The 25,780-nt window shown below is 43.0% G+C and overlaps 2 protein-coding genes across 2 annotated transcripts; one reads left to right on the top strand and one right to left on the bottom strand.

Moving 5' to 3' along the window:
• Positions 1-179: 179 nt before the first annotated feature.
• Positions 180-9,667, bottom strand: LOC127238717 (zinc finger protein 570-like). Its single transcript, XM_051207394.1, has 4 exons — positions 9,505-9,667; positions 6,560-6,686; positions 4,370-4,465; positions 180-2,959 (listed from the first exon to the last, which is right to left on the bottom strand). The coding sequence occupies exons 2-4, from the start codon at positions 6,681-6,683 to the stop codon at positions 1,623-1,625; spliced, it is 1,557 nt and encodes a 518-aa protein (XP_051063351.1). The 5' UTR covers positions 6,684-6,686; positions 9,505-9,667; the 3' UTR covers positions 180-1,622.
• Positions 9,668-11,819: 2,152 nt separating this feature from the next.
• Znf569 (zinc finger protein 569) lies at positions 11,820-24,716 on the top strand. Its single transcript, XM_051207383.1, has 5 exons — positions 11,820-12,062; positions 19,417-19,472; positions 20,781-20,907; positions 21,153-21,248; positions 22,339-24,716. The coding sequence occupies exons 2-5, from the start codon at positions 19,458-19,460 to the stop codon at positions 24,147-24,149; spliced, it is 2,049 nt and encodes a 682-aa protein (XP_051063340.1). The 5' UTR covers positions 11,820-12,062; positions 19,417-19,457; the 3' UTR covers positions 24,150-24,716.
• The last annotated feature ends 1,064 nt before the right edge of the window (positions 24,717-25,780 follow it).

Below are 25,780 nucleotides of genomic sequence, written 5' to 3'. Positions count from 1 at the left end.
ACAATAAAATTTCGTATGGCTGTACATGTAATGAGAGTGTGTGATGAGTGTAATGAGAGTAAGTTTAAACATTTGGTAAAGAAGCCAGGCGTTGGTGGCACACGCCTTTAATCCCAGCACTCGGGAGGCAGGCGCTCTTGAGTTAGACAACAAATATTGACAATAACTGACCATAAAACTTTATTAACCTGATGTTAGAAAATAGGCGCTTAGCTGTGGTTAGCCTTGAATAAATTTCTGATTTATTGTTAGCCTTGAATAAGTTGTATGTTACTGTGCCTAACAACGATGATGTCATTTGTTCTATCTGGATTTGTTTCGGTGAACACAATCTCTGAAAAGCTATTCTTTATCCTGGATAAAAAGCCTTGCTTGAAAGCTGCAAAATACTCTCAGATTCAAACTGCCTCTATGTTTGTTTCTGTCTGTCACCACCGAATCCTTACCCACCTAGTCTTCGAGAATGTCCCAGGGACCCCCATACCCAGGTGGGGTGGTTCATGACAATTATTTAGGTTTAGTATCTTTTGATGGGAACTACCCATTTCTGCTTTATGATTTTAGAGTTAATTATGGATTCTATTTCCCTTATATAAATGTAAGTGCTGAATTATTCCCAGTGAATCCTATCTTATTGGTTTAACCCACTCCATTCTCCTTAGAAACTTGGTAAAACCCCAATAATCAATTATTATTTTATTGCCTTGGTCTATATTGATTACTCACAAAGAGGATGGTAACTCCCATTTATGTTTAAAATGCTTAGGTTTTCTCAATTTTGATCAGGTGCTTCCCAAACAGGTTCAGTGAATTTTGTTCCAGCTGTGAGAAGCAAATAAGTCAATATGCTAACTATTTTGAACAATGCCTGGTGTGCACCTAATACATGTTAGGCATTCCTGTTTACAGAGTATCTGCTATAGCTGATGTCCTATGTTAAGTACTCTGCTTTCAAGTGTCTTATCTCAGTATGCATTAATTTTCAATAGATACCCTTATTTAATACATTTCCACAGTACAGTAGCCTTTAATATCCCTATTTTCAGATTAAAACCTTACAGTTTTGTTAAGTCAACTAAAATGTTCAAAGTCACACAATGCCATAGTAGTAGTAGAACTATGATTTCCCAGAATCTAAGCTCACAGTCTTAAGCAATGTCTAGTGCCTAAAGGAGATGGGTATAAAACAAAGCTGAATAGTATGTTTGGACCAGACAATGAAGAGTCTTATATACAATTTTAAAGGGTGTTGTCTAAAAACAATAACAAGCAAAAGTCAATTTTAGGTGGAGATGGTGATGCATTAATCCTTAAAAAAACAACAACAACAACAACAAAAAATCTGCTGGGTGTGGTAGCACAGAGCTGTAATATCAGTACTTGCACTTGAGAGGCAGAGACAGGAAGATGACGACTTGAGGGCATCCTTAGCTACACAGTGAGTCTACGGCCAGCATGCATTACACAAGATCCCACCTCAAAATAAAATCATTGTGAGCACATTACGGGAAAAGGATGTGAAACTAGTAATAACAGATACTGGAAAGTCCATTAGAACAGGATAGTAGTAATCTGCATTAAGGACAGAAAACACAAATCCAGAAATATTTAGGAGATGGGATTCACAGGACTTGGGCATTGCCTGGCCTGGGTGACAAGAGTGACTCCCCGGTGTGAATTCTCAGGTGATGAGCGAGATGCGCATGTTGCCTAAAGGTTTTCTCACACTTTTTACATTCATAGGGTCTCTCTCCTGTATGAATTCTCTGATGTTGGGCAAGGGATCCACAGTAACTGAAGGCCTTCCCACAAACATTACATTCGTAAGGTTTCTCTCCAGTGTGGACTCTCTGGTGTTGAATAAGGGAGGAATCATTGCTAAAAGCCTTCCCACACTTCATACATTCATAAGGTTTCTCCCCAGTGTGAACTCTTTGATGCTGAGCAAGGTAGGCAATCTGGCTAAAGGCCTTCCAACATTCCTGGCACTTGTAAGGTTTTTCTCCCGTGTGAATTCTCTGATGTTGAGCAAGGTGTGAATTTTGGCTGAAGGTCTTCCCGCATTCCTTACATTCATAGGGTCTCTCCCAGGTGTGTATTCTCTGATGCACAGTAAGGTATGAACGAAGGCTAAACGCTTTTCCACAGACTCTGCACTCATACGGTTTCTCCCCTGTGTGAACTCTCTGGTGTTGAGCAATGGATGACCTATTGCTAAATGCTTTTCCACACTTGATACACTCATAGGGTTTCTCTCCAGTATGGACTCTCTGATGCTGAGCAAGGTAGGCAAACTGGCTGAAGGCCTTCCTGCACACCTTACATTCATAAGGTTTTTCTCCAGTATGAATTCGCAAGTGTTGCACTAGATGGGCATTCTGACTGAATGCTTTCCGACATTCTGTACATTCATAAGGTTTCTCTCCAGTGTGGATCCTGTGATGCTGAACAAGATTCGATCTCTGACTGAAGGCTTTCCCGCATTCTATACACACATAGGGTTTTTCTCCAGTATGAATTCTTTGATGAAGAGTAAGGGAGGAACTCTGGCTAAAGACTTTCTCACAATCGTTGCATTTCAAAAGTTTCTTCTTTGTATAGATACCCTTGGGCTTAGCAGTCTTCAAGCTCTTCTTTGAGCTTTTCTTGTGTGTGCCTTGTTTATATGCATCCTCCTCTTTGGGAGTTGTCTGTTGTGTATGAAGCAATGTGTTCTGACAAAAACTTCCCAAGGATCTATTATCAACCAGAGCTTCAAAGGCAATGGTTTCTTCCTTGAAATATGCTTTTAGATTCTCAGATTGCCTCTCAAAATGATGCTCATAGCTCCATTCTCCCATAAAACTGGGACACTCAAGGCCAATACTTCGAAGTTCTTCTAGTATATTTCTGGGTGACTGTTCTTCATAAAGTTCCTGCTTTGGGATTAATCCTTCTGTCACATACATAGACCCCCAGTCTAAAAATAATAAGAAAAACTATCTTATTATGTATCAAGAAAATATGATCATGAAAGTATGTTTGTAAAGTGAAGTATATAAACTCAGTATCAAACTGCCTATAACTCCAGCTCCAGGGGATGCAATGTCTCTGTCCTCCTCCGGCACTGTACACACTCACACACACAAGCACACACACAAAGTTTCAAAATAAAATAACTTTAAACCCCATATGTATGATAATGGCTATTTATGTGAGCGATTCATTAACTAGAAACACATAAAATCAGGAGGGACGGAGAGAAGGAAAGAGGGAGGGAGAGAGGGAGAGGATGAGGGAGGGTGGGAGGGAAAACTGGGATCGATATGTAAAATAAAAAAATAAAAGATAAAAAGCCATACTGAAAAAAAAATTAAAAACGAACACATAAAATTTAATTCTGCATCATTTGATACTACAGTTACTTACCCATCAAAATGCTGACTCAGAAAATTGACATAAAACACTGGCTGAGGCAATGTAGGATATGGGGTTGAGAGAGGTATTTATGATGACAAAACATTAGTCCTTCATTTTTTCCTCAGTGTTTCCTGTCTGTCTGCAAATCCTTCCCACACAACAAACCTAAGCTCTTACTCTTTTGTTCCTCAAATGTTCTCTAGTTGCCTTTCTTCAAGACTGTCATCTTCCCAGCTACCCAGAATTCTCTCCCTCTCACCTTTTCTCTGAATATCCTTGATGTCAAGTTTCCTTTCCATATATGCCATCTGTAGCTATATCATACCTTTACTGCAAACCTAATCATTCCTTGACTATTTGTACACGTGTCTAATACTTTAGGACCTTGGGGTGGGGAGCGAGGTAGGAGCGGGGTTGAAAGCACCCTGTTAAAGTTTAAGTTGAGTAATGCTGGTATTGATGAGAGGAATAAGAATGAATGAGCTGACAGAGAAAGACAAGGCATTTGGAGAGACACCACCATTTCTAACTGAAGTCAATGGCTGCCGAGTTCACACTGTACAGTGGAGGAGTTCAAGGTACTGCAAAAGCTCAGAAATAACAAAACCAAGAGACATTAAGCAACTTTCCTAGAGTTTTACTACATGTAAGAATCAGGATTTGAACCTGGTACCTCATTTACTCTCAGCATGGCCGCAGAGCTCATCAAATCAGAAAAGGGCTATTTAAATACTAGACGGGGATTAGGAAAGCGAGAACAGATGAAAAGTATCATTGAGGAGGAGAAGGCAAAGCATGAGGAGAGAGTAAGGTTATCCAATGGCGGAGAATGCCCAGGAAGGTCCCAGGTTCCTTTTCGGCCCAAAACATTTGGGAACATGCCACAACAAAGACCAAGAGACACTTTTTTGAGTCAGGTTGAGCTGTCACCTTCAAAGGTCTCTGCTCATCTATTTCTTCCCCCACTCACCTGTGGACAAACTGTCTGTCAGCTCTGTCTTCACCATCCATGGCTCTTTTCCTTGTTCCAACAAGAATATCACACTTGGCTTAGAAAAGCAAAGGCCTGAAGTGGGAAAAGAGATGGCTTGGTCATGCTGAGGGCAGCCCACACCTCACATTTGGTATCAGCCACCCTGCAGGACAGGTCCCCTGCCCAGGAAGAGTTGGCTAATACAAAATAAATGCAATAGCAGTTTTGTTTCCTTTTGCTGGTTCTGTTTTTTTTCCAACTGTTTTTCTTACTGGTATTTTGCCTATTTGTTTTGATTTTCATTTTTGTGACCTTTGTTGGTGGTGGTGATAGTTTCTTGATTTGTTTGTTTCTTCTCTCTCTCCCTCTCTCTTTTGAAAGAGAGAGAATATAAGTTGAATGGGTATGGAAGAGGGAAGGATCTGGGAGGAGTTGGGGGAGGGCAAAACATGATCAAAATATATTGTATGAAAAAATGTTGATGATAAAAGAATACCTGGGACCAAGAAGATGGCTCAGTCAGTCAAGTACCCATTTAAAAAGCGTGTTGGCACACATGTGTAGTCACACTTATGAGAGACAGAGACAAGCAGATGCCTGGCCAGCATCCAGGTTCAGTGAGAGACTCCATCTCATAACGGGTAGTGCTGGCGAGATGGCCTACAAGGAGAGGCACCTGTTGAAGAAGCATGATGACCTGAGTCTGATCACTGAGATACATGTGGTAGAGAGAACTGACTCCCATGAGTTATCTTCTGATTTCCACATGCCATGCCAACACACAACATATAAATATTTTAAAAACTCTTCTATTAAAAAAAAAAAACCCTAAAAATACAGAGGATCTGAAACTTCTGGCACATGTCCATGACAGGACTATCTACTGTTAACTCCATCATGGCAGATACTCATCCAATCTTTGCAGATGCTACCAAAATATTCACAATGACAATAGCTAAGTCCCTTATGAACAGAAGTCCCACTTTGCAAGGGAAAGATACCCTTACTGTCTTAGTCGGGGTTACTATCGCTGTGATGAAACACCATGACCAAAACAACTTGGAGAGTGTGGAGGTTTGAATGAGAAGGCCCCACAGGCTCACAGATTTGAGTGCTCGGTCATCTGGGAGTGGCACTATTTGAGAGGGATTAGGAGGTGATATAGGCAGACTTCTCTTTCCTGCCGGCTGGTTCACAAATAACCACACTGAGACGTATTATTAATTGTAAATACTCAGCTGATAGCTTAGGCTTGTCTCTAGCCATCTCTTACAACTTAACTCAACCCATTTCTATTCATCTATGTGCTGCCCCATGCTTGCTTAGCTCATCTATGTACTTTCCATGTTGCTTCTTCCATGTCTGGTTGGGGATTCCTCAGACTCCATTGTCCTTCTTCCCAGCATTCTCTCTGCCCCCAAAATCCTGCCTAGCTATCGACCAATTGGATTTTTATTAACAATGAGAGCGACATATCTTCATGGTGTACAAAAGGATTATTCCGAAGCAAAGTGAGGCCTTGCTGAAGTAGGTGTGGCCTTGTTGGAGGAAGTGTGTTGTCACCTGAGTGGGCTTTGGGGTTTTAAAAGCTCAAGCCAGGCCCAGAGTCTCTCTTCCTTCCTGTTGCTGGTGGATCTGGATGTAGACTTCTCAGCTCCTTCTCCAGGACCATGTCTGCCTTGCATGCCACCAGGCTTCCTGCCATGATGTCAATGCATGCTTCCTGCCATGATGTCAGCGGACTAAACCTCTGATATTGCAAGCAATCCCCAATTAAATGCTTTCCATATAAGAGATGACAAGGACATATGTCTCCACAGCAATAGAGCATTAATTAAATGGAGAAAAAGGTTTATTGAGCTTACACTTCCACATCATAGTCCATCATCAAAGGAAGTCAGGACAGGAACTCAAGCAGGGCAGGATCCTGGAAACAGGAGCTGATGCAGAGGCCATGGAGGGGTCCTGCTGCCTGGCTTGCTTCCCATGGCTTGCTCAGCCTGCTTTCTTATTGAACCCAGGACCAGAAGCCCAGGGATGGCTCCACCCACAATGGGATGGGCCCTCCCCCATTTATCCTAATTAAGAATATGGTCTGATCTTATGGAGGCATTTTAATTGAAGTTCTCTCCTCTCAGATGACTTCAGATTGTGTCACGTGGACATAAAACTATTGAGCATACTTACCCAGAGACACCAAGATCCTGTAGTTCTCCAGCATCACATGACAGTACAAATGCCTTTGAGAAGAGTTCAGACATGCCCATTCTTCTTGGGAAAAGTCTACTGCCACATCCCTGAAGGTCACCATCTCCTGAAGTGAGGGTAATGAAAGGGAATCACTTCGACATGTCCGCCTCATCTACTCAGCACTGGGCTCTGCCTGATACGACACCCCAAATATGCCAGCCACATTCCCTCTCAGGGCCTCTGCCTTTCTCAGATTGTTCTGAACAGCTGCTATGCTATGTACTGGGAGTCTAACAGTCGTTGTATCTAGGGTAAGCATTAGAACGTGATGGTTGTTTCTCACTGTATCTAGGGTCACATCAGCCTGTAACAGGTGTTTGCTGGAGGTACTTAACTCACTGAAGTCACTGTCGAGAACAGTGATTGTTCTCTAGGATTCATAGAGCTGTCTTTCTGAGGGAGTTTTCCACCTATTGCATGACAGTGGCCACTATCCTGGCACACTTGGAGCATCTTGAATTGTTGGGTACTGCAAACATACACAATGAAGACAAGCAGTACACATTAGGGGCTATGATTATATCCTCCAGCAAACACACAGAACAGATCAAGGAGACTTTGGTGTGAGGAACTTGGTTCATACAAAAAAAAAAAAAAAAATGACCTTTGTGTAACAACCAGTGTAATATGCTTCTAGACCGCAGTTTGAGGTTCACTCCATTAGAGGATGGACATCCTTGCTGCCAGAGAACCTATATTACATTCTGGAGTGACTCTCCTTTGGTCGTCCTGTGCACCTCAGAACAACGACACTGCTACCCCACTGCTATTCCCCCAGCCATGCTTGCTGTATTTACTTATAAGTCATGTGTAGGAGTGCTTTGTCTGTCTGTCTGTCTATATATACATGCACATACATGTGTATGCAGAGTCCTCAGACCAAAAGAGTTACAGAGGGCTATAGTGGCAATGTGGTGCTGGACTGAAGTCAGTCCTCCGCAAGAGCTGCCCGTCCTCCTAACCACTAAGCCATCTCTGTAACCCCAGGTCAGAGTTGGAGTGCTGAGGTTTGACTTTGTATGTGCCAAGGAAGGCTCTTCAGTGATCCACATCCTCATGTCTGTGTGTTACTTTATTCTTGAGATAGGGTTTCCTGTATCCCAGGCTGGTCTCAAATTCTGTGGAGCTGAAGATGTCCTTGAACTCCTGATCCTCCTGGCCCCACCTCCCAAGTGCTAGGATTACAAGTGTGCACTATCTCACTTGGGTTTTGAGGTTCTGGGTTAAGCTCAGGGCTTAGTGCTGGAACTAGCTATGTAGACCAGGCTGGACTCGAACTCACAGAGATCTGCCTGCCTCTGCCTCCAGGGTGTTGGAACTAAAGGCGTGGGCCATCAACGCCCAGCTTACTGCAATTTCTTTTCCGTTTATTATATAATAAAACTCAGGGACAACTATAAGGATAAGCCTGAGAGACAAATCACAGTGACCATGACACACAGCCTCACTGTCAACTTCCAGGCTCCAAAAGGCAGATGCCACCTTCTGGCCCCGCCTCCTCTTGCCAGGAGTTCACTGGGGAACTCTCTGATCCCTTCCACCCAGCTTACTGTGAACTCTGCCTCTCGAGCCAATGCCTGACTACACAGAGCACAACACAGACAAAATTCCTGCAAGAGATCTTCATGAGTTCGAGGCCAGCCTGATCTACAGAGTGAGTTACAGGACAGCCAGGGCTACACAGGGAAACCCTGTCTCAAAAAGAAAAAAAAGAAAAAAAAAAAAGAAAAAAGAAAGAAAAGAAATGTATATGGGGCTGGGAGGTGGACCACAGTTAAGAGAATTACTATGCTCTTCCAGAGGATCCAATTTCAGTTTCCAGCATCCAGGTCAGGTGGCTCACAAGTCTCCTCTTCTGGCCTCTGTGGGCAGCGCCACACACCTGGCATATCCGCACACAGATAGAACACACATAAACTTAAAAAAAAAAAAAAACAAAAACAACCCTTTGAGGGTTCTAATTATATTTAAATTTTTCAAGGATGATAATGAGCTGAGTTGAAAGAGTTTCACGGCGGAAAGAAATTAGATGAGGTCAAATGAGACAGCCAGGGATTGGACAATTGCGAGTCCCACTGGAGGACTTTGGGATGTCACATGCTGGCCACACAAAATCATTTCAGGAGAAGGAAAATTGACACCTGCTTTCTTTGAAAGCCGGAAGGTACTTAAAGAAAGACTACACTAGCTCGTTTGACACGTGGTTTAAGAAGCCCAAGAGTCATTCTTATTTTTCTCTAGATTCTTCTCTTAAGAAATGCCAATCCCGGATAACGGAGATGGGAAAAGAACACAAGAAACTCTGTATTCAGAATTACCTACCAATTTAGGGTTTTTTGTCCTCCCGCCCTCCTGTTGCAACCAACCTTCCCTCCAATAAACAGAGCATGATGGAGACCTAGCAATTGGTTTGCATGCAATATAATCCATGCCTAAGTCATTTCCAATTTATTACTTGGGCAGCAAATACACAAAGTTTACAAATAAAGAGAAATGTGCTTGTTTAAAGATCTCGGATAATCAAGTCACTAAGATTAAAAGAAGTTGCTGAACTCGACCATCCTTCTCTCCAAGTAGAAGAGTGATTCAGAAACTTGGTAGCACACTGTCATGGCTTGGCTAGCTTGACAAGACAAGACACCTGGTGACAGTCGCAGGCAGGACCCTCACAGACTACATTGCCAGCCACTGTCACACATATGCCACAGTTAAAGGCCCTGGGCGTAAACAATATCAAATGTTCACCGTCTCCCACACCCCCAATTCTCAAACCTTCGGGTGCCACAGGCTGGCATCACTAACAACAGTCTCACGCTCTAGTCACAAAGAGGATCACGCCCGTGCACATGCGGGAAAGGTACCGGTCGTGGATTCGCTCGCACCCTGTCACAGAGGCGACGTGGTCTCGCACATCGGGTGACAGTCTCGCCGTTCCGTAGCAAACTCTGCCTTGTTCCGAGGGGCACCCTCAGGGCCTGACAATCGGTGTCCGAGAGATGCGCGCTGGCCACTCCCCGGCCCACTCCTCACCGGGCAGAACGAACTGCGACAGGATCCGGTTTCTGCCCGGAAGGCTCTGGACCCTTCTCCACACCGGCTGCCCTTAGGGCGACTGAATCTGGCCTCAGGGGAAAGGGCCGGGAAAGAAGCGCCTCAGTGGCCTGAGCTCCCGGAGGACACAAAGGGGCGACGGCCCAGCTCCCGCTGGGGCCATTGGGAAATGTAGTCCGGATAGACAGGGCAGCAGCACCATGGAGTTATGCTTGCAAAAACTGGCTCACAGGCTTTCCATGGCCAAACTACAAGTATGCAGACATCCATGCAAACAGAACACTCATGCACATAAAATGAAATGAAATATGTGTTTATTTTTAATTTGTTTGTGTTCTTGCCTGCATTTATGTATGTGCACCACCAGTAGGTCTGGTGCCAAGATAGGCCAAAAGAGGGCTCTTAATTGCTGAGCCATCTCTCTATAGATCCCTTCATAGATCTTTCTCCTGGAACCCAGATCCTCAAGCATGCCAGGCAAACACTTTGCCACTCAGCCACGACCTCTGTGTCTTTTCATTCTGACTCTATACTTTATTTGAACACATACCTTTTTTGTTTGCTTGCTTGCTTGCTTTTCGAGACAGGGTTTCTCTGTAACTTTGGAGGCTGTAACCGGGCGGTGGTGGTGAACACCTTTAATTCCAGCACTCGGGAGGTAGAGACAGGTGGATCTCTGTGAGTTCGAGTCCAGCCTGGCCTACAGAGCTAGTTCAGGACAGGCTCCAAAGCAATACAGAGAAACCCTGTCTTGAAAAATAAAAACAAACAAACAAACAGAAACTTTGGAGGCTGTGCTGGAACTAGCTCTGTAGACCAGGCTGGTCTTAGACACACAGAGATCCATCTGCCTCTGCCTTCCAAGTGCTGGGACTAAAGGTGTGCACCATCAACGCCCAGTCTGAAACATCATTAAACCTCAGGGTCTCTCAACTCCATAAACTCCATACTACAAACCCATGGTCTAGTAACACACACACACACACACACACACACACACACACACACACACACACATTCACTTAATGTAACTCCTCCTGCTTCTGCTGTAGGATGCTGAAGGAAGACCCCAGACTCAAATGGTATGCAGGAACAAAAAAGAGCGTTTATTATACCACATGTATGTGAGGTGGTTCGCCTGTACAAAATGGCCACAACCCCTGAGAGGATGTGTAGGCTCTTCTTAAGTACAGCTAAAGGGAGTTTCAGGAGCAATAGGCCATCTCAAGCTTAATTGGTTAAGTAGACATCGGTTACATGAGTATATTTTTAATAGGCTGAGGCTTAGTTTTATCATCTCTGGACTTATCTGTAAAAGTTTGAATTTGACTCAGAAGGGGACTGCTGGGTTCATCCTTGAGATACTGTGAGCCTGACTTGGATCCTCTTATTTTCTCCCTCCATCCTGAATGTAAGGATACAGTGGATAATTGGCTTTTTGTTGCAAGAGGCAGCAATGCATCCTTTTCAGACAACTGAAACCTAAATTCAGCTGGGAGTGTGGACAAGTAAATAAAGTGGGAGAGTTTAACCCATTCACTGCCAGCCACCAAAGAGTTTATGTCTCCCGGAGAACCACCCACCCGTCTCTGGGAGAGTCCGGAAAAGCCCAGTAAATAAACCAAAATAGCTGCTCCGTGGGTAAAAGGGGGAAAGTTTATTGCAAACTGCCAAAGCTGCCTCCTGGGAAAGCAAGACTTGACAGGGGAAAGGTTTTCAGAGTTAAATGGGATGGGGAGGTAGTGGGCTTGTGGGCTGAGATGGGGCTTGTGAGTAGGGGCTGAGGGAGCCTAGCACTGACCTTGGCAAGTTAAAAGACACCACAGTCATGTGTTAAAGGGAGAGTCACAAGTTCCTCTCGCTATACAAAGAATGACTCCCTTTTTAGCAAGCAGGAACTTTCATCAAGTCCCTGAGAGGGGATGGGGTTTTTTTGTCCAAATGCCAGACCTTGAGAGAAGGACGTGTTTAGAGGGCCAGATACAATAGAACTAAATAAACTCAGTTAATAACTGTTAACGTGCTTCCTGCCTAGACCAGAGTTCTTAACTCAGAGATTCTCAGATGCAGCTAGGGCCGCTTTTCCTTTGGGTGAGCGCCAAGTCTCGGGCCGCGAAGGCCTCTGGGAAATGTAGTCCGGAGCAAGAAAGCGGTGCACCCATTTGGCTTCTTCACAGTTGCAAGCTGCAGACCCAGGCAGTGAATGCCAGGCCGCGGGGAAGCCGCTGCTCCAAACCCGCCTGGGCCCGGGGCAGGCCTAAGCCGATCCTGCTGCTGGGGCGCCGCGTCCTCCCCTGGGTGCACTCCCAGCTCGCTCACCGAAAGCAAGACCCGCCCGGCGAGCCGCGGGGCCCTCTGGGAAGTGCTACCCTGCGTCTAACGGACCCAGGTTTGTGGCGCTTCTTCCCGGCCAGCCTTGGGCGCGCCGGTCGTAGCCTGCCGCCTCCCCCGTCCCGGGGTGTGAGCCTTGGGGTGTGGGATAGAGGCCGGTGCCCGGGCTCGGCGGTGAGTCCCCGGGAGGCCGCGAGCACGGAGGCCGGGACTCTTTGTGCAGGGTGGGAGCGGGGCCCTGGGGTGTGGATGGAGGGAGGCGATGCCGGAGGGAGGGTTGTGGCCTCAGCGTGATGTGGCTGTAATGTGCTTGTTGTCCTTTATGTGTCTTCACGAACATGGTTGCACAAGTGCATGACCGAGATAATGAATGAATGAGCAACTCTGGGTGGGAGTTAGGTGGGTTGGATTGCGTGTGTACATGTGTGGAGTGTGTGTTGAACGAGTGCTGCACTTAGTCTCTGATAATAATTGGAAATACATTTCATATGAAATGTTAGTCAGTAGCCCCAACGCTTGACTGTTTATTTTCGGGTATTGACAAACTTTCTTGTGTGATTCTCCTTGTCGCCCTCACTCCGTTCCTCAAATACCAAGATACAGAAAAGCCCAAAGAATAAAAATTACTCAGTTTTACTAGTCATGTGGCTACTGTTAAATTTACTTCCTTACACTCTTTGTGAATATGAACAGATGCGTTATGTGCCCGTATAAAGAGCATGGTAGTTCCAGGTTTTGGTGGCACATGCCTTTAAGAATCCCAGCAGAGGCAGGCCGATTTCTGAGTTCGAGGCCAACGTGGTCTACAAATCGAAGACTGTTGTACAGAGAAATCTTGTCTCAGGGGGAAAGAAAAGAGTATGGTGACTTAAAAAAGTAATCACATATATACAGTTCTGTAACGTATGTCTCATTTAATAGTGTATTGTTAACATGCTGACATCAACAATTACAAATGTATACTATTTAAATTTTTCTTGGTATATGTATATGCATCTGTCTCCTGAATAATTTGTGTCTTTTTAACCTCTTGAAGCTAGAAACCAAGTTTATGAAGAGCTGTTTGGCCATGCTCTAATGTGCCCCCTCCCTCCCTGGGGTGGGCTTTTAGAAGTGGAATTGATACACTTATAATCCTTATTAAAGCCTCCCTAAATCTAAACATCTGTCCCCAGTGCAAGGTTCTAACATCCTACAATATTACTAAAATAACAGATGCATCTTTATATTGAAATAGAGACACACCCTAGATAGCAATAAATACCACAAGTGATAGCAATCTTTGTTAACGTCATAGTTATAAAATAAAGTTTGGTTTGCAGTGCCTGTTACCCAAATCAAGCATTTTGTGACTTGTTTTTCTAAGGCAGTGTTCAGTTTTAAGCTTTGTTCCCAGAGTCCCTCCTCTGCTGAGCATCCTCTTATAAACTGAATATTTATTGAGTGTTAGACTCATATCAGTCACATATCCCTGCTTGGGATATAGCAGTGATCAAAAGAACCAGCCCCTCAGCTGCCGTGATGCTTACATTGCCGTGGGCCAGATAATAAACAAAGTAAGTAAATGAAATATACCAGTGCTGAGAAATATTAAGAAAAAAAAGTCAAACAGGGGAATATTTAGAACTGGAGATGGAAGAAGAGTTTTAGATGGAGTGGCCATCGAAGGGGTATTGCCTGGAGAGAGGGAGATAGGTGGGTAGGTACACTGCTGAGGGCGGACTGTTGTGTAGAGGGGAAGTGCAGCTATATAGGCTCTGAGGTTTTCATGTCTCCTCCGGCGAAAATGCTGGCGCTGGCAAAAACAGCAAGCGAAGGTGAAGACTAGTGCAAGGTTTGAGGAGGAAGCTCTGGAGGAGAGGAGAGCAGAGGAAGCTGATGATTTTGGCTTGCACCTTGAGCATCGCTTGATGGCAGCTTTGGCTGCTCTGGTGACAGTGATCAGCTGGAAAGGGAATACAGAAAGGGCAGGGGCAGGGTGAGGGAAGGAGCAGAAAGACCAGTTAGGGGACGTTGAGTAGTCTAAGGGGAATATGTTGAAGATCCAGAATGACAGTGGTCTCTCAGTACAGGGTTCAAGCAGAGCTTCGGTAATTGGCTGAAAGAATTGATGTAGAATGTAACTATAACAAGTTAGCAGGCTGGCCTCGAACTCACAGAGATCCACCTGCCTCTGCCTCCTGAATCAGTGTCACCAAGCTACCCCTTCCCCAAATGTATGTATGTGTGTCTACTTGCCTTTGTGTGCACCATGTGTATGCAGGTGCCTTCAGGGGCCAGAAGAACTAGTTAATTCCAGGTGGTGGTAGCCATCCAGTGTGGGTGCTGGGAACTGAACCTGGGTCCGGTGCAAGGGCAGCATGTGCTCTTGACCGTTGGGCCATCTCTCCAGCTAGCTTCTGGCATCTTTTCCTAAGCTCTTGCTTGTATTATCACTATATATTCATTGATTTCAACATGCTTGCTTTTCAAGTCTTTGCAATTACTTTCTAGTTGAAGTTCAAATTCCTTATCTTTGGCAACCCTTCAAGATGGCTTCTGAGCCATTTAACACGTCCCCAATAGTCTTTTATAATTCCCTGTATTTGTGTTATGACCAGCTACTCATTTTGAACATATCCTGCTCTAGGTGTGAAGTCAATATTTTCTATATAGTGCCCTGATTCCTCTTAGTGGGAAATAGCATTTAAAAGCCTAATTAGAGTTGGAAAGATGACTCAGTGGTTAAGAGCACATACTGTTCTTGCAGGGGACCTGAGTTTGATTCCCAGCACCCACATCAAACAGCTCACAACTGCCTGTAGCTCTAGCTGCAAGTGATCTGATACTGCTGTGATCTTCTCCAGTGTGCACAAGTGTGTGTGCACATAATTAATAATTAAAATAAAAGATAAAAGTGTTTTTAAACATTTTAAAAGATCATTATTATGATGCTTATTATTATTGGTCTAGTCATTGGTCTAAGTGTTTACAAAACTCAGAATCGTTTTTTGTTAAAGGTATATTTGTTTGTTTATTTCTTTATTTCTTTATAATTTGTACAGGGTTCTGCCTGCATGTATGCCTGCAGGCCAGGAGAGGGCACCAGATTTCATTACAAATAGTTGTTAATCGCCATGCAGTTGCTGGTAACTGAATGCAGGACCTCTGGAAAAGCAGTCAGTACTCTTAACTACTGAGCCATCTCTCCAGTCCCTTTGTGTTGGCACATCTTCAGGTCTTTTCATTTTGTAGCAGGAAATACATTCTTACAATAGACATTAAGCTTGTACGGCTATCTCCAGTGTTCCCAGTTAGAACTACAGAGCTTGGGGGCTGCAGAGATGGTTCAGTGGTTAAGGTTGGCTTATAAAGTTTACTCTCGTCCACTGTGTGTGTCCCAGGGATTGGACTTGGGTTGTCAGGCTTGGCAGCAGACGCCTTTACTCGTTGAGCCGCCTTGTTGGCCCCCATGTCTTAATTTAAGCAAATATGTAAATTAATACTATCAGTGGTTTGTTTGTTTTTAGCTCACATTTCCATTGTTTTATTTTAAATTTGAGGACTGATTTGACAGATTTAACTGGAAAGGTTTTTATATGTTTAGAATTATATTAGTTTGTAGCTTAGGTTCTGAAAATGATGTTTTAAAAGAATCTTTTATTTTATGTGTAGGTGTGTATGTCTGTGTTCATATATGCCACATGTGTGGGATGCCTTGGATGCCAGAAGAGGGCATTAAATCCCCTGGAGCTAGAATTACAGGTGCTTGTGAGCTTTCTGATGTGGAATTCGAACTCAGATCCTAGAAGAGTAGCAAATGTTCTTAGCCACAGAGTTATCTCTCCAGCCCCAGTTTTTTGTTTGTTTTTTCGAGACGAGGATTCTCTGTATTGCTTTGGAGCCTATCCTGGAACTCACTCTGTAGACCAGGCTGGTCTCAAACTTACGGAGATCCACCTGCCTCTGCCTCCCGAGTGCTGGGATTAAAGTCATGCACCACCAGCACCTGGCTAGTAGAGAGCTTTTAAAAGTAAAACAGAGGCAGGTGGTGGTGGTGCATGCCTCCAGCTCTCGGGAGGCAGAGGCAGGCAGATCTCTTGAGTTCAAGGCCAGCCTGGTCTACAGAGTGAGTTCCAGGATATCCAGGGCTACACAGGGAAACCCTGTCTGGCAGTGGGCAGGGGATGGGGTTAAAGTGAATACAAATTGAGGGGAATTTGAGTCAAGTACATATGTAAGTTTATAACATAAACTAGAGGAAAGGAAGGAAATAGGTAGGCTATTTTAGGAAGCACATCTCACCTTTACCATATCTGGGGGAATACTTTGCATTTTGGTTAATGTGGAGTTGTTGCCTTATGTTTAGCAAATGTAAGTGGGGAGCTTGCTTTTCAAATGCAAGGACTCTGAGTGTCCTTAAGGGCAAGAGAAAGTTTATAAACAAACCCTAGTTCTCTTCTTGTAGGCTTTCTTGTGAAAAGTCAATTTCTGTCTATTGTAAAGTAGAGCTTTTCTTGTGTTGTTGGGGATTGATTGGGTGATTGAGACATGGCCCCACTCTGTAGCCACGGTGGCCTGGTCCTAATGGAGACTCTCAACGTCCCAAGTGCTGGGAATACAGACATGCTGCCACCCCCACTTGAAACTAAAAACTGCACAAGTGTACGTGCTTACGTGCATGTCCATTCGTATAAATGTGTGTATATATTCAAAGATAGACAGGTGGCATCAAGTGAGAAGGAAGCCTCTTTTCTGCCCCATACCTGTCCCTCTTCTGTCGAGGCCAGTACAGATTCCACTGCATCTCTGGGCTTCCTTTCTTCCCATCACTGTAAGCTAATATAATAAATATTAGAGTACTTTGCATCCTGATGTATTTATTTGATCAAACTTTGCTTTTTATACTCTTTTATTTCGTCTGATAGTACTGACAATTGAACCTAGGACCTGGAATGTGCTACGCAGGTGCTAGGCCATTGGACTATTCTCTAGCCCTTAAAAAAGTCAATTATTATTTGTTTATTTGTTTTATTATTTATTGAGGAGGGTTAAGTTGCCCAGACAAGCCTTGGACTTAGAATCCTCCTGCCTGAGACTGATTTGTATATTCTTAAAGCACTCTGTGTGTGTGTGTGTGTGTGTGTGTGTGTTGAATCTTCATGTAAGTATGAAAAAGAAAGTCTGCTTCCAGGAGATGTTGAGAACTTCAGGCATGAGCTCGATGACCCTGAAGTGAAAGTTGGGCCGTTGTCCATTTGGATGGTCTGTGGCATGCCTAACCAAGGGATGATTTGTTCAAGGAATAACTGCACTATATCTGCTGTTCCCCTGGAGGTGGTAAATCCATCCTGTAGAGGTGTCAACAAGAGTTAGGAGATATCGGAGCTTTTTATGTATGAGCATGTGGGTGAAGTCAACCTGCCAGCCTTGTCCTCAAAGATGATGTAAGGGTTGGCTTGTCTGGAGGCTCCCCTGCAGGATGGCCTTGGCACACATCTAGCAAGAGGAGTGGATTTGTATAATACAGGCCAGAAGATGTGTGGTATCAAAGAGGGGCTCTAGGATGTGGAACAAAGTATCTGGGCCTATATGTAAGGTTTGGTGGATGTCTGAAATAATGGAGAGTTGCCAGGCATTGGTGGTGTACGCCTTTAAACCCAGCACTTGGGAGGCAGAGGCAGGAGGATCTCCGTGAGTTCGAGGCCAGCCTGGTCTACACAGCGAGTTCCAGAACAGGCTCCAAAGCTACACAGAGAAACCCTGTCTTGAAAAACCAAAGGGGGGGGGGGGAGGAGAGTGCCCAATCCTGGGGGAGGATGACATGGTTATTTAAGTAGAACCATCCATCTTTTGTTTATGTAGCCCCTTTATTCAGGAGTTTGTCCCTCTCCTCTGGTTAGTAACAGGACTGATAGGGGGTTGTCACAAACAAAAGATGTCCTATAGATCCAGTGGAGCCAGAGGCCAGTCAGCCTTGACATTGCCTAAGGCCACTGGCTCCTTGAAGGGCTGATGTGTCCCTAGCAGTGGGTTATGGCTATCTTTACAGGGCCTCCAAGAGCTTGACTATCAGGGGTCCACTGACAATGAGAGTGCCCTTGGTAGTGAGGAAGCCCCTTCCAAAGGACAGATGGGAATGGACTATTAAAAATCATATTTAGATTCAGTGTAAGTGTTAGCCCACTGACCTTTGGATATTTGGAGTGCTGTAGTCAAGGTGGTTAATTCGGCTTTTTATGAAGAGGTTCCCATTGGCAGGGGACTTCCTTCAACCACTTTATAGGGAGTGACCACTGTATAAGCCACTTGGTAGTTTCCTGATCTATGAGAGAACTTCCATCAACAACGAGCATGAGTTGGGGGATCTGTGAGGGGTTGGTCTAGAAGACCAGGCTGGTGTGATTATAAGCCTCCACAGCCTCTGGGCAGGAGTAGAAGGGGGTATCAGAAGAGGGAGGGACAGAGAGGAGGGTTACAAGGTTTAGGCCGGGGCTGGAGGCCAAGGTTATTTGGATATCTTCTAGAAACATTAAATGAATGACCTGGACTCATGAGATCCCAAGGAGGGAAAGAGTCAGTGGGTGGAGTTATAAGTGCTTGGCTGAAACAGGGTGATCTTGAGGGCCTTCCTAGTGAGTTCAGTTGCTGCTGCTAGGACCCTCAAACATGGCTATCACCCACACATGGTGGGGTCTAGTTGTTAGACAAAAGAACAACAACCTGTTTTGAAGGCCCAGTGGGTTGAGCTAGAACCCTGGTGGCCACTCCCATCTTTTCATCTGCGAAGAGGTGACAATACCATGTGGGATGTGGGAGAGCTAGCGTGGGGACCACTGAAGGGCATCTTGAAGTAAACAGAAATAGTAGTAGACAGTGGCCAGGTAGGCGAGGGGCTCCGTGGGGGTCTCTGGCTGCCTGGTACAGGAATTTGGCCATGATGGCAAAGTTAGGAATCCTGTGATGGAAAAATCCCATCAGGCCCCAAAATGAGAGAATCTGGGAGATGGGAGTCAGAAGAGAGTGTGAGGGCTAAGGAGAGGGTGGTCCCAAAGCAGCTGAGGATATCACAGCCAAGTAAAGGTACCAAATGGGTATGACTAGAAAAGAATGTGAGATGAATCAGCCTGCAAGAATGCAGGGAAGTGGCAGGGTCTTAGGTGGAAAGCATCCACCCCTGTGATAGAAATTGGTGAGGAAATGTGGGACCTGAGTGAGAGGTCAAAACAGAAAAGGTAGCCCCCATGTCCACCTAGGGTGATGGTGATAGAAAGGACAGAGTAGAAGATAGCATCTTTCTGGTGACCTTTGTAGTTTACACCCCTTAGTAGTATGGAGCTCTGTTGGATCCAAGAATGAGCATAAATTCTAAATACATATTGCGGAAACCACAAAGGCAAGCTTGTTCTAAAGACTTCCGTTCTTTTTGCCAGCTCAGCCTGATCGCGCCACCGCTCTCTAAAAAGAAGAGGAAATGACTGAGTCCGAGGTAAGTATTAAATGGTGTCTCATCCTTTTCTGTGCGCAATTGAAGGGCACTGCAGTAACCCATGCCACACATTGGGAAGGCCTCTACACAGAAGACCTTATTTTCTCCAAAGGAAGAAGAGAGAGGTGTTAGATGTTAGGTGTTAGGAGTCTCAAAAGGTACAGTTGAGTTCCTCTTCTGTTGGCCACCCACTTCTGGACTTGCAGCCTACCCCTAAGAGTGCATTGTGTCTGTAATGATTCTCTATGGGAGACCTTATTACTACATCAATATCACTGCTTGTTCTAGATCTTTTAAAATCATTTGTTTCATCTTAATTTAATTTTGATAGATAATATGCATATAAAAATCCATCCCTGTTTTTAAAATTTCCAATTTAGCAGATATGCTTTTAATGGATGTACTAGTGATTTTCTGAATTTCATTTGCATCTGTTATATGGCTCCCTTTCAACACCCTCTGTTGGTGGGACTCTCCATAGCGGTTTTTGTTGGACTGCTCTGCACTTCATTTTCAATATTTCCATCTGGGTTTTCTTCAGTATTTCTGTCTTCTTATGGGATCTCTCTTGTGTCACGTGTCGCTGTTCTTATTGTATTCAGCCGTTTGCGTTCTCTTGGAATTCTTTTTTCTGGAGCTTATTTTATTCTTCTTTCAAGTTATTTTTGGGGATGGTTTCATCCTGTTCACTGTAATTGGAGGCCATAACTATAAAGGAAGAATTTTTGAAGGAATTAATTTGCCTTGGTTTTCATGTTACTTGTATATTGCGTTGGACTTGTACACTGTTGGTTGAATTTATTTCTTATCTAAGCCTTATTGTTTCAGAGTGGGTGTTTATGTATTATCAATATCTCTTCACAGTCTTCAATGTGAAGGATACCAAGTTGTTGTTATCACCAGGTAGACCCAGGGGTGGTGGTGGCTAAATTCCGGGTAGGTGTGCTGACCTCACTTCTGGAAGGTTCAGGGCAATGGCTATCAGTGTGATGGGTAGGGTTGAGGCTTCCTGGACATGCTGAACTCAACAGGACAACAGGCAAGGCTAGAAGCTCCCTAGCATGCCATGTCCAAAGGGCTAACTGGCAAGACTGAAGTTCCTCATGCACACATGGCTCATCAGGTGTGATGTCATTTTTCTTTATGACTGAACAAAATTCTTTTGGGTATACATAGATCATAAACTGACAGAATATTGCTAATATGATATTTGTTTTGTTTAGAATAGGATCTGAACAGGATTCATTATGTTTTCCATATGTCATTAAAATGGATACTTTCAGGTTGAGTGTAGGTGTGTTGTTACAGGGGACAGTGACATTCAAAGATGTGGCTATTGATTTCACCCCCGAAGAATGGAAACAACTGGATCCTATTCAGAGGAACCTATACCGGAATGTGATGCTAGAAAATTACAACAACTTAATCACAGTGGGTAAGATAGTATCGTTTTTCTGAAATAGATGGAGCTTTACAATATTGGTGGGTTTTGCCTTGGGATGCCTTTGTTACGGCCCTGTCCAGGCTGCAGCTTCAAAGCAAAACTTTTGCTGATATTTCGGGGTACTGCTACCTTCCCCAGAAGTTAGAACAGCTGACTTCCCCAGGCCTAGCTCAATCCCTGGGTTGTTTTTTGTTACTGGTGTCTATATCTATACCCATATCATTTCCCTCTGACAGGCTCTCCACTTACCAAACCTGATGTGATTTTCAAGTTGGAACAAGAGGAAGAGCCATGTATAGTGGAGAAAGAAGTGTTAAAGAGACATAGTTCAGGTGAGTGGGAGGGAACCAGACAAGTGAGGCGACAAGAACAATAAATGGGTAATGTATATGAGATGTTTCCCAAGGTCTTCTCCCAAAGCATGTAGACTTGTATAGTAACAGCTAGTGTGAACTCTCTTTAAAACTAAGATGTCCTTTCCCTTTAACATTTTTAATTACACTTATTTGTGTGTGTGTGTGTGTTATTTTTTGAGTGTGTGCAGATGCATGCGTATGTTAAGAAAAGCATGTGAAGGCCAGAGGATAGCCATATTCTGCGGTACTGGGAGTTAGGGCTGTATTATGTATTTTTGGCAGCACACAATTGAAATCATAGCATCTTTCTTTTCTGTTATTGTTATTGTGGTATTGAGACAGGATCTCGTAGCCCAAACAGGCATTGGACTTGTGCTGTAGCTGAGCCTGGCCTTGAATTACTGACTTTTCTACCCCCACTTTCCAAGGGCTAAACTTATAGGCATAATCTACAATGCTTTGCCATGTGCATTCATATGAATTTTCATGTGGTGTTTGGATATTTCTTACTAGTTTTCCTTTTTTCAAATTTCTTCATAGTTTTCTTTTTTATGATATTTCCTAAATAGTTATTTATGTATATAGGAAAGTAATTAAAAATCAATATTACTTACTTTCACATAAAACAAAGGTGATTGAATTCTAGATATCTGCTTCTACTCATCATTCCTTTCCTGAAATTTGCTTCTAAAAACTGAGAATAAAAAAGATATATGTGGGGCTGGAGAGATGGCTCAGCAGTTAGGAGCACTGGCTGCTGACATGGAGGACCGGGGTTGGATTCCCAGCACCTACACGGCAGCTCACAACTGTGTGTAACTCCACTTCCATGGGATCTGATGCCCTCTTCAGGCTTCAACAGGCACCAAGCATGCCCATGGTGCACTTAAATGCATGCAGGTGAAACACCTATGCACATAAAATGAAAACATTTTTTAGATTAAATTAAAATAGGAGATATGCATTTGAGACTTGTTTAACTGTGGAAATATATTTTTCAAGTATGCTTGGTACTTTAATATTGGAAAATAAGTTACCAGTGACATTTATTTGCTATCTATTTCAGGTGAAATTTGGGAAATTGGTGAACACCAGAAAACCCAGAACAAACTATTGAGACAAGTTTTCAAGGAAACAGTGGCTGATGAAGCCAATGAACGTCCTAAGAAATTTGCAAGCACATTTCCTCCAAATGCAGATTCCATTCCTTCCAGACACAATCACTATGAACATGACTGGTTTGGAAAGTGTTTAGAACATAATCTTGATGATGCTAACAATGTCAAATGCTCAATGGCAGAGGAACATTTTGAATATGATGATGCTGTGAAATCATTTAATAATAGCTCTCCCTATTTTGTGGTAACCCCCTTTAAATGTAATCATTGTGGAAAAGGCTTTAGTCAAACCTTGGACCTTATCAGACACCTGAGAATTCATACTGGTGGGAAACTCTATGAATGCCACCAATGTGGAAAAGGATTTAGCCTCAAGGAAAAACTTATTAATCATCATAAACTTCATAGTAGGGAACAGTGTTATGAGTGTAATGAATGTGGGAAGACTTTCATTAAAATGTCAAATCTCATTAGACATCAGAGAATTCACACTGGAGAGAAACCGTATGCATGCAAGGAGTGTGGGAAATCCTTCAGCCAGAAATCTAATCTCATCGATCATGAAAAAATTCATAGTGGTGAAAAACCTTATGAATGCGATGAATGTGGAAAATCCTTCAGCCAGAAACAAAGCCTCATTGCACATCAAAAAGTTCACACTGGGGAGAAGCCTTATGCATGTAATGAATGTGGGAAAGCCTTCCCTCGAATTGCTTCCCTTGCACTTCATATGAGGAGTCATACAGGAGAAAAACCGTATAAATGTGACAAATGTGGGAAATCCTTTTCTCAGTTTTCCATGCTTATTATACACGTGAGAGTCCATACAGGTGAGAAACCTTACGAATGCAATGAATGTGGAAAAGCCTTCTCTCAAAGCTCAGCACTCACTGTCCATATTAGAAGCCACACAGGTGAAAAACCTTATGAATGTAAGGAATGTAGAAAATCCTTCAGCCACAAGAAAAACTTCATTACACATCAGAAAATTCACACCAGAGAGAAACCATATGGATGTAATGAGTGTGGGAAAGCTTTTATTCAGATGTCAAACCTTGTGAGGCACCAGAGAATTCATACTGGAGAAAAACCTTATATATGTAAGGAATGTGGCAAAGCCTTTAGCCAGAAATCAAATCTCATTGCTCATGAAAAAATTCATTCTGGAGAGAAACCTTATGAATGTAATGAGTGTGGGAAAGCCTTCAGCCAGAAACAAAACTTTATTACACATCAGAAAGTTCATACTGGAGAGAAGCCTTATGATTGTAATAAATGTGGTAAAGCCTTTTCTCAGATTGCATCCCTTACTCTTCACTTGAGAAGTCACACAGGAGAAAAGCCTTATGAATGTGATAAGTGTGGGAAAGCCTTCTCTCAGTGCTCATTACTTAATTTACATATGAGAAGTCATACGGGTGAGAAGCCGTATGTCTGTAATGAGTGTGGGAAAGCCTTCTCACAAAGAACTTCCCTTATCGTGCATATGAGAGGCCATACTGGCGAGAAACCCTATGAGTGTAACAAATGTGGGAAAGCCTTCTCCCAAAGCTCATCCCTTACTATACACATACGGGGTCACACAGGCGAGAAACCCTTCGACTGCAGCAAATGTGGAAAAGCCTTCTCTCAGATCTCATCTCTTACTCTTCATATGAGGAAACACACAGGAGAAAAACCCTATAACTGTATTGAGTGTGGCAAAGCTTTTAGCCAAAAGTCACACCTTGTTAGACACCAGAGAATCCACACTCACTAGAAACTCCATGAACACCAAATGTGGCTACTGCCTTCCAATGAAACGAACACCACATAGCACACTACAAGATCTATGAATATGGGAAAGACTTGGGAAGAACCCTCGCACTTATTAGAGAATTCTCAGTGAGATGACCACTTGTATGATAAAACTGAGAAACTGTGATGTCTATTCCAGATTCTCATTCAAATCTGAAAGAAAATGTCTGCTGAGTATCAACATACTTGAGCTCCTTGTGGATATATGAAGTAATATAAGAAGATTGGAAAAAGCAGGAAGAGTAACCTTTTATAAGCGATATGAGTCTATGAGAAAGGTTTTGTGTGATAACATGTCAATAAGAAAATCTAAGATAATTGGGTGACATATGTCTTCAGAGTGACAAAACTTGCTAATGATTGCAAAAGAACACCTGAAAAATCATGTTTGAAAAGTATAAAAATACAAGTACTCTTCCAATTCTCTACCTTTGGTATACTTCCCATTCAAAATGTACACATCAGTTGTGAAGAAATTCATAATCTGATTTCAGAGTAATACAGCAAGGCAAAAGACCACAAATAGCAACATTTTTTTTTTTTTTTTGACAAAGCAACTAGGGAGGAAGCTCACTACTATATGTCATTACATTATTTAAAGTATTTCTTGTTTGAATTCTTCTGAATAAAGTTTTGGAAGCAAATATAGAAATTCAAGATGTGGCCATTTTGTGTATGGGTGGTGCTACTGATATCACTGAAGTATCATATTCAATATGCATAAAATTCATATGACCCAAACATGTCACTTGTCAACCATACATAGGTAAAATCCACCAGGCTGGTGACATGGCCATCGGAGAGGGTTCTGGCTGACACCTGACTTTGATCCCCAGAATACACATGATGGAAGGAAAGAACTGGTTCCCACAGTTCTCCTGTGACCTCTAATGGCACACCATGGAATGCTTGTCCACACACTCACATAAAAATAACCCAAATAGAAAAGAGAATTCAAAAACTATGGAAATAAAGTAGACTATATTGCTTTAGAGTAAGAGTGTTGAAATGCCCACAATATGGAACAGTCGATTTTCTTTTAGTGTGTTGGTCTCAGAAGCACCCATGTGTGTATGCAAAGAAATGTTCCCAGAGTCGTGGTTTGTTTTGCTCTAAATTGTATGCAATATTTCCATCAACATAGAGCTAGATCAATGTATTTATTTCTATGATAAGATACTATACTATAAAATATATAAAATTCACATGTAGTTACAAGAATAGATCATAATATTTTGAGGGGGAAAGCAAAATACATGTTGAAACATGGTAAATAATTGTAACAAACCAGTTCAAAGAACAGTATTGGATATTACTCATGGGTCCATTTATGATATTAGTTGCCTTTGAGGATGTAGAAGGGTTTTATGGGAGTTGTTACATTGATCTGTAATACTTCTTTAATAAAAGGTGAAAGCAAATATTACAGTGCTGACAAGTCTGGTCGTCAAAATTACTTCTGAAATTTTACATTTAGTTGCTTGTTTTTTCTAAAGTAAGCCAGTGGGTTTGGCCTTATAGAATCTAAGATAGCATTTATGTGTTATTTTATATTTAATCCTCTATACAAACAAGCCTGATTGAAGATGCTTT

This window comes from Phodopus roborovskii, unplaced genomic scaffold, assembly GCF_943737965.1.
Source record: "Phodopus roborovskii unplaced genomic scaffold, PHOROB, whole genome shotgun sequence".
NCBI lineage: Eukaryota > Metazoa > Chordata > Mammalia > Rodentia > Cricetidae > Phodopus > Phodopus roborovskii.
This window is presented reverse-complemented; position numbering and strand designations above follow the sequence as displayed.

Bases quoted from the DNA above. Each gene is read 5' to 3' on its own strand.
- LOC127238717 (XM_051207394.1), bottom strand. From the start codon at position 6,683: ATGGTGACCTTCAGGGATGTGGCAGTAGACTTTTCCCAAGAAGAATGG. The intron at 4,466-6,559 runs GTAAGTATGCTC...TTCCCACTTCAG, and splicing joins CAGGATCTTGGTGTCTCTGG to GCCTTTGCTTTTCTAAGCCA. The intron at 2,960-4,369 runs GTGAGTGGGGGA...TATTATTTTTAG, and splicing joins GACAGACAGTTTGTCCACAG to ACTGGGGGTCTATGTATGTG.
- Znf569 (XM_051207383.1), top strand. The intron at 20,908-21,152 runs GTAAGATAGTAT...TCCCTCTGACAG, and splicing joins CAACAACTTAATCACAGTGG to GCTCTCCACTTACCAAACCT. The intron at 21,249-22,338 runs GTGAGTGGGAGG...TATCTATTTCAG, and splicing joins GTTAAAGAGACATAGTTCAG to GTGAAATTTGGGAAATTGGT.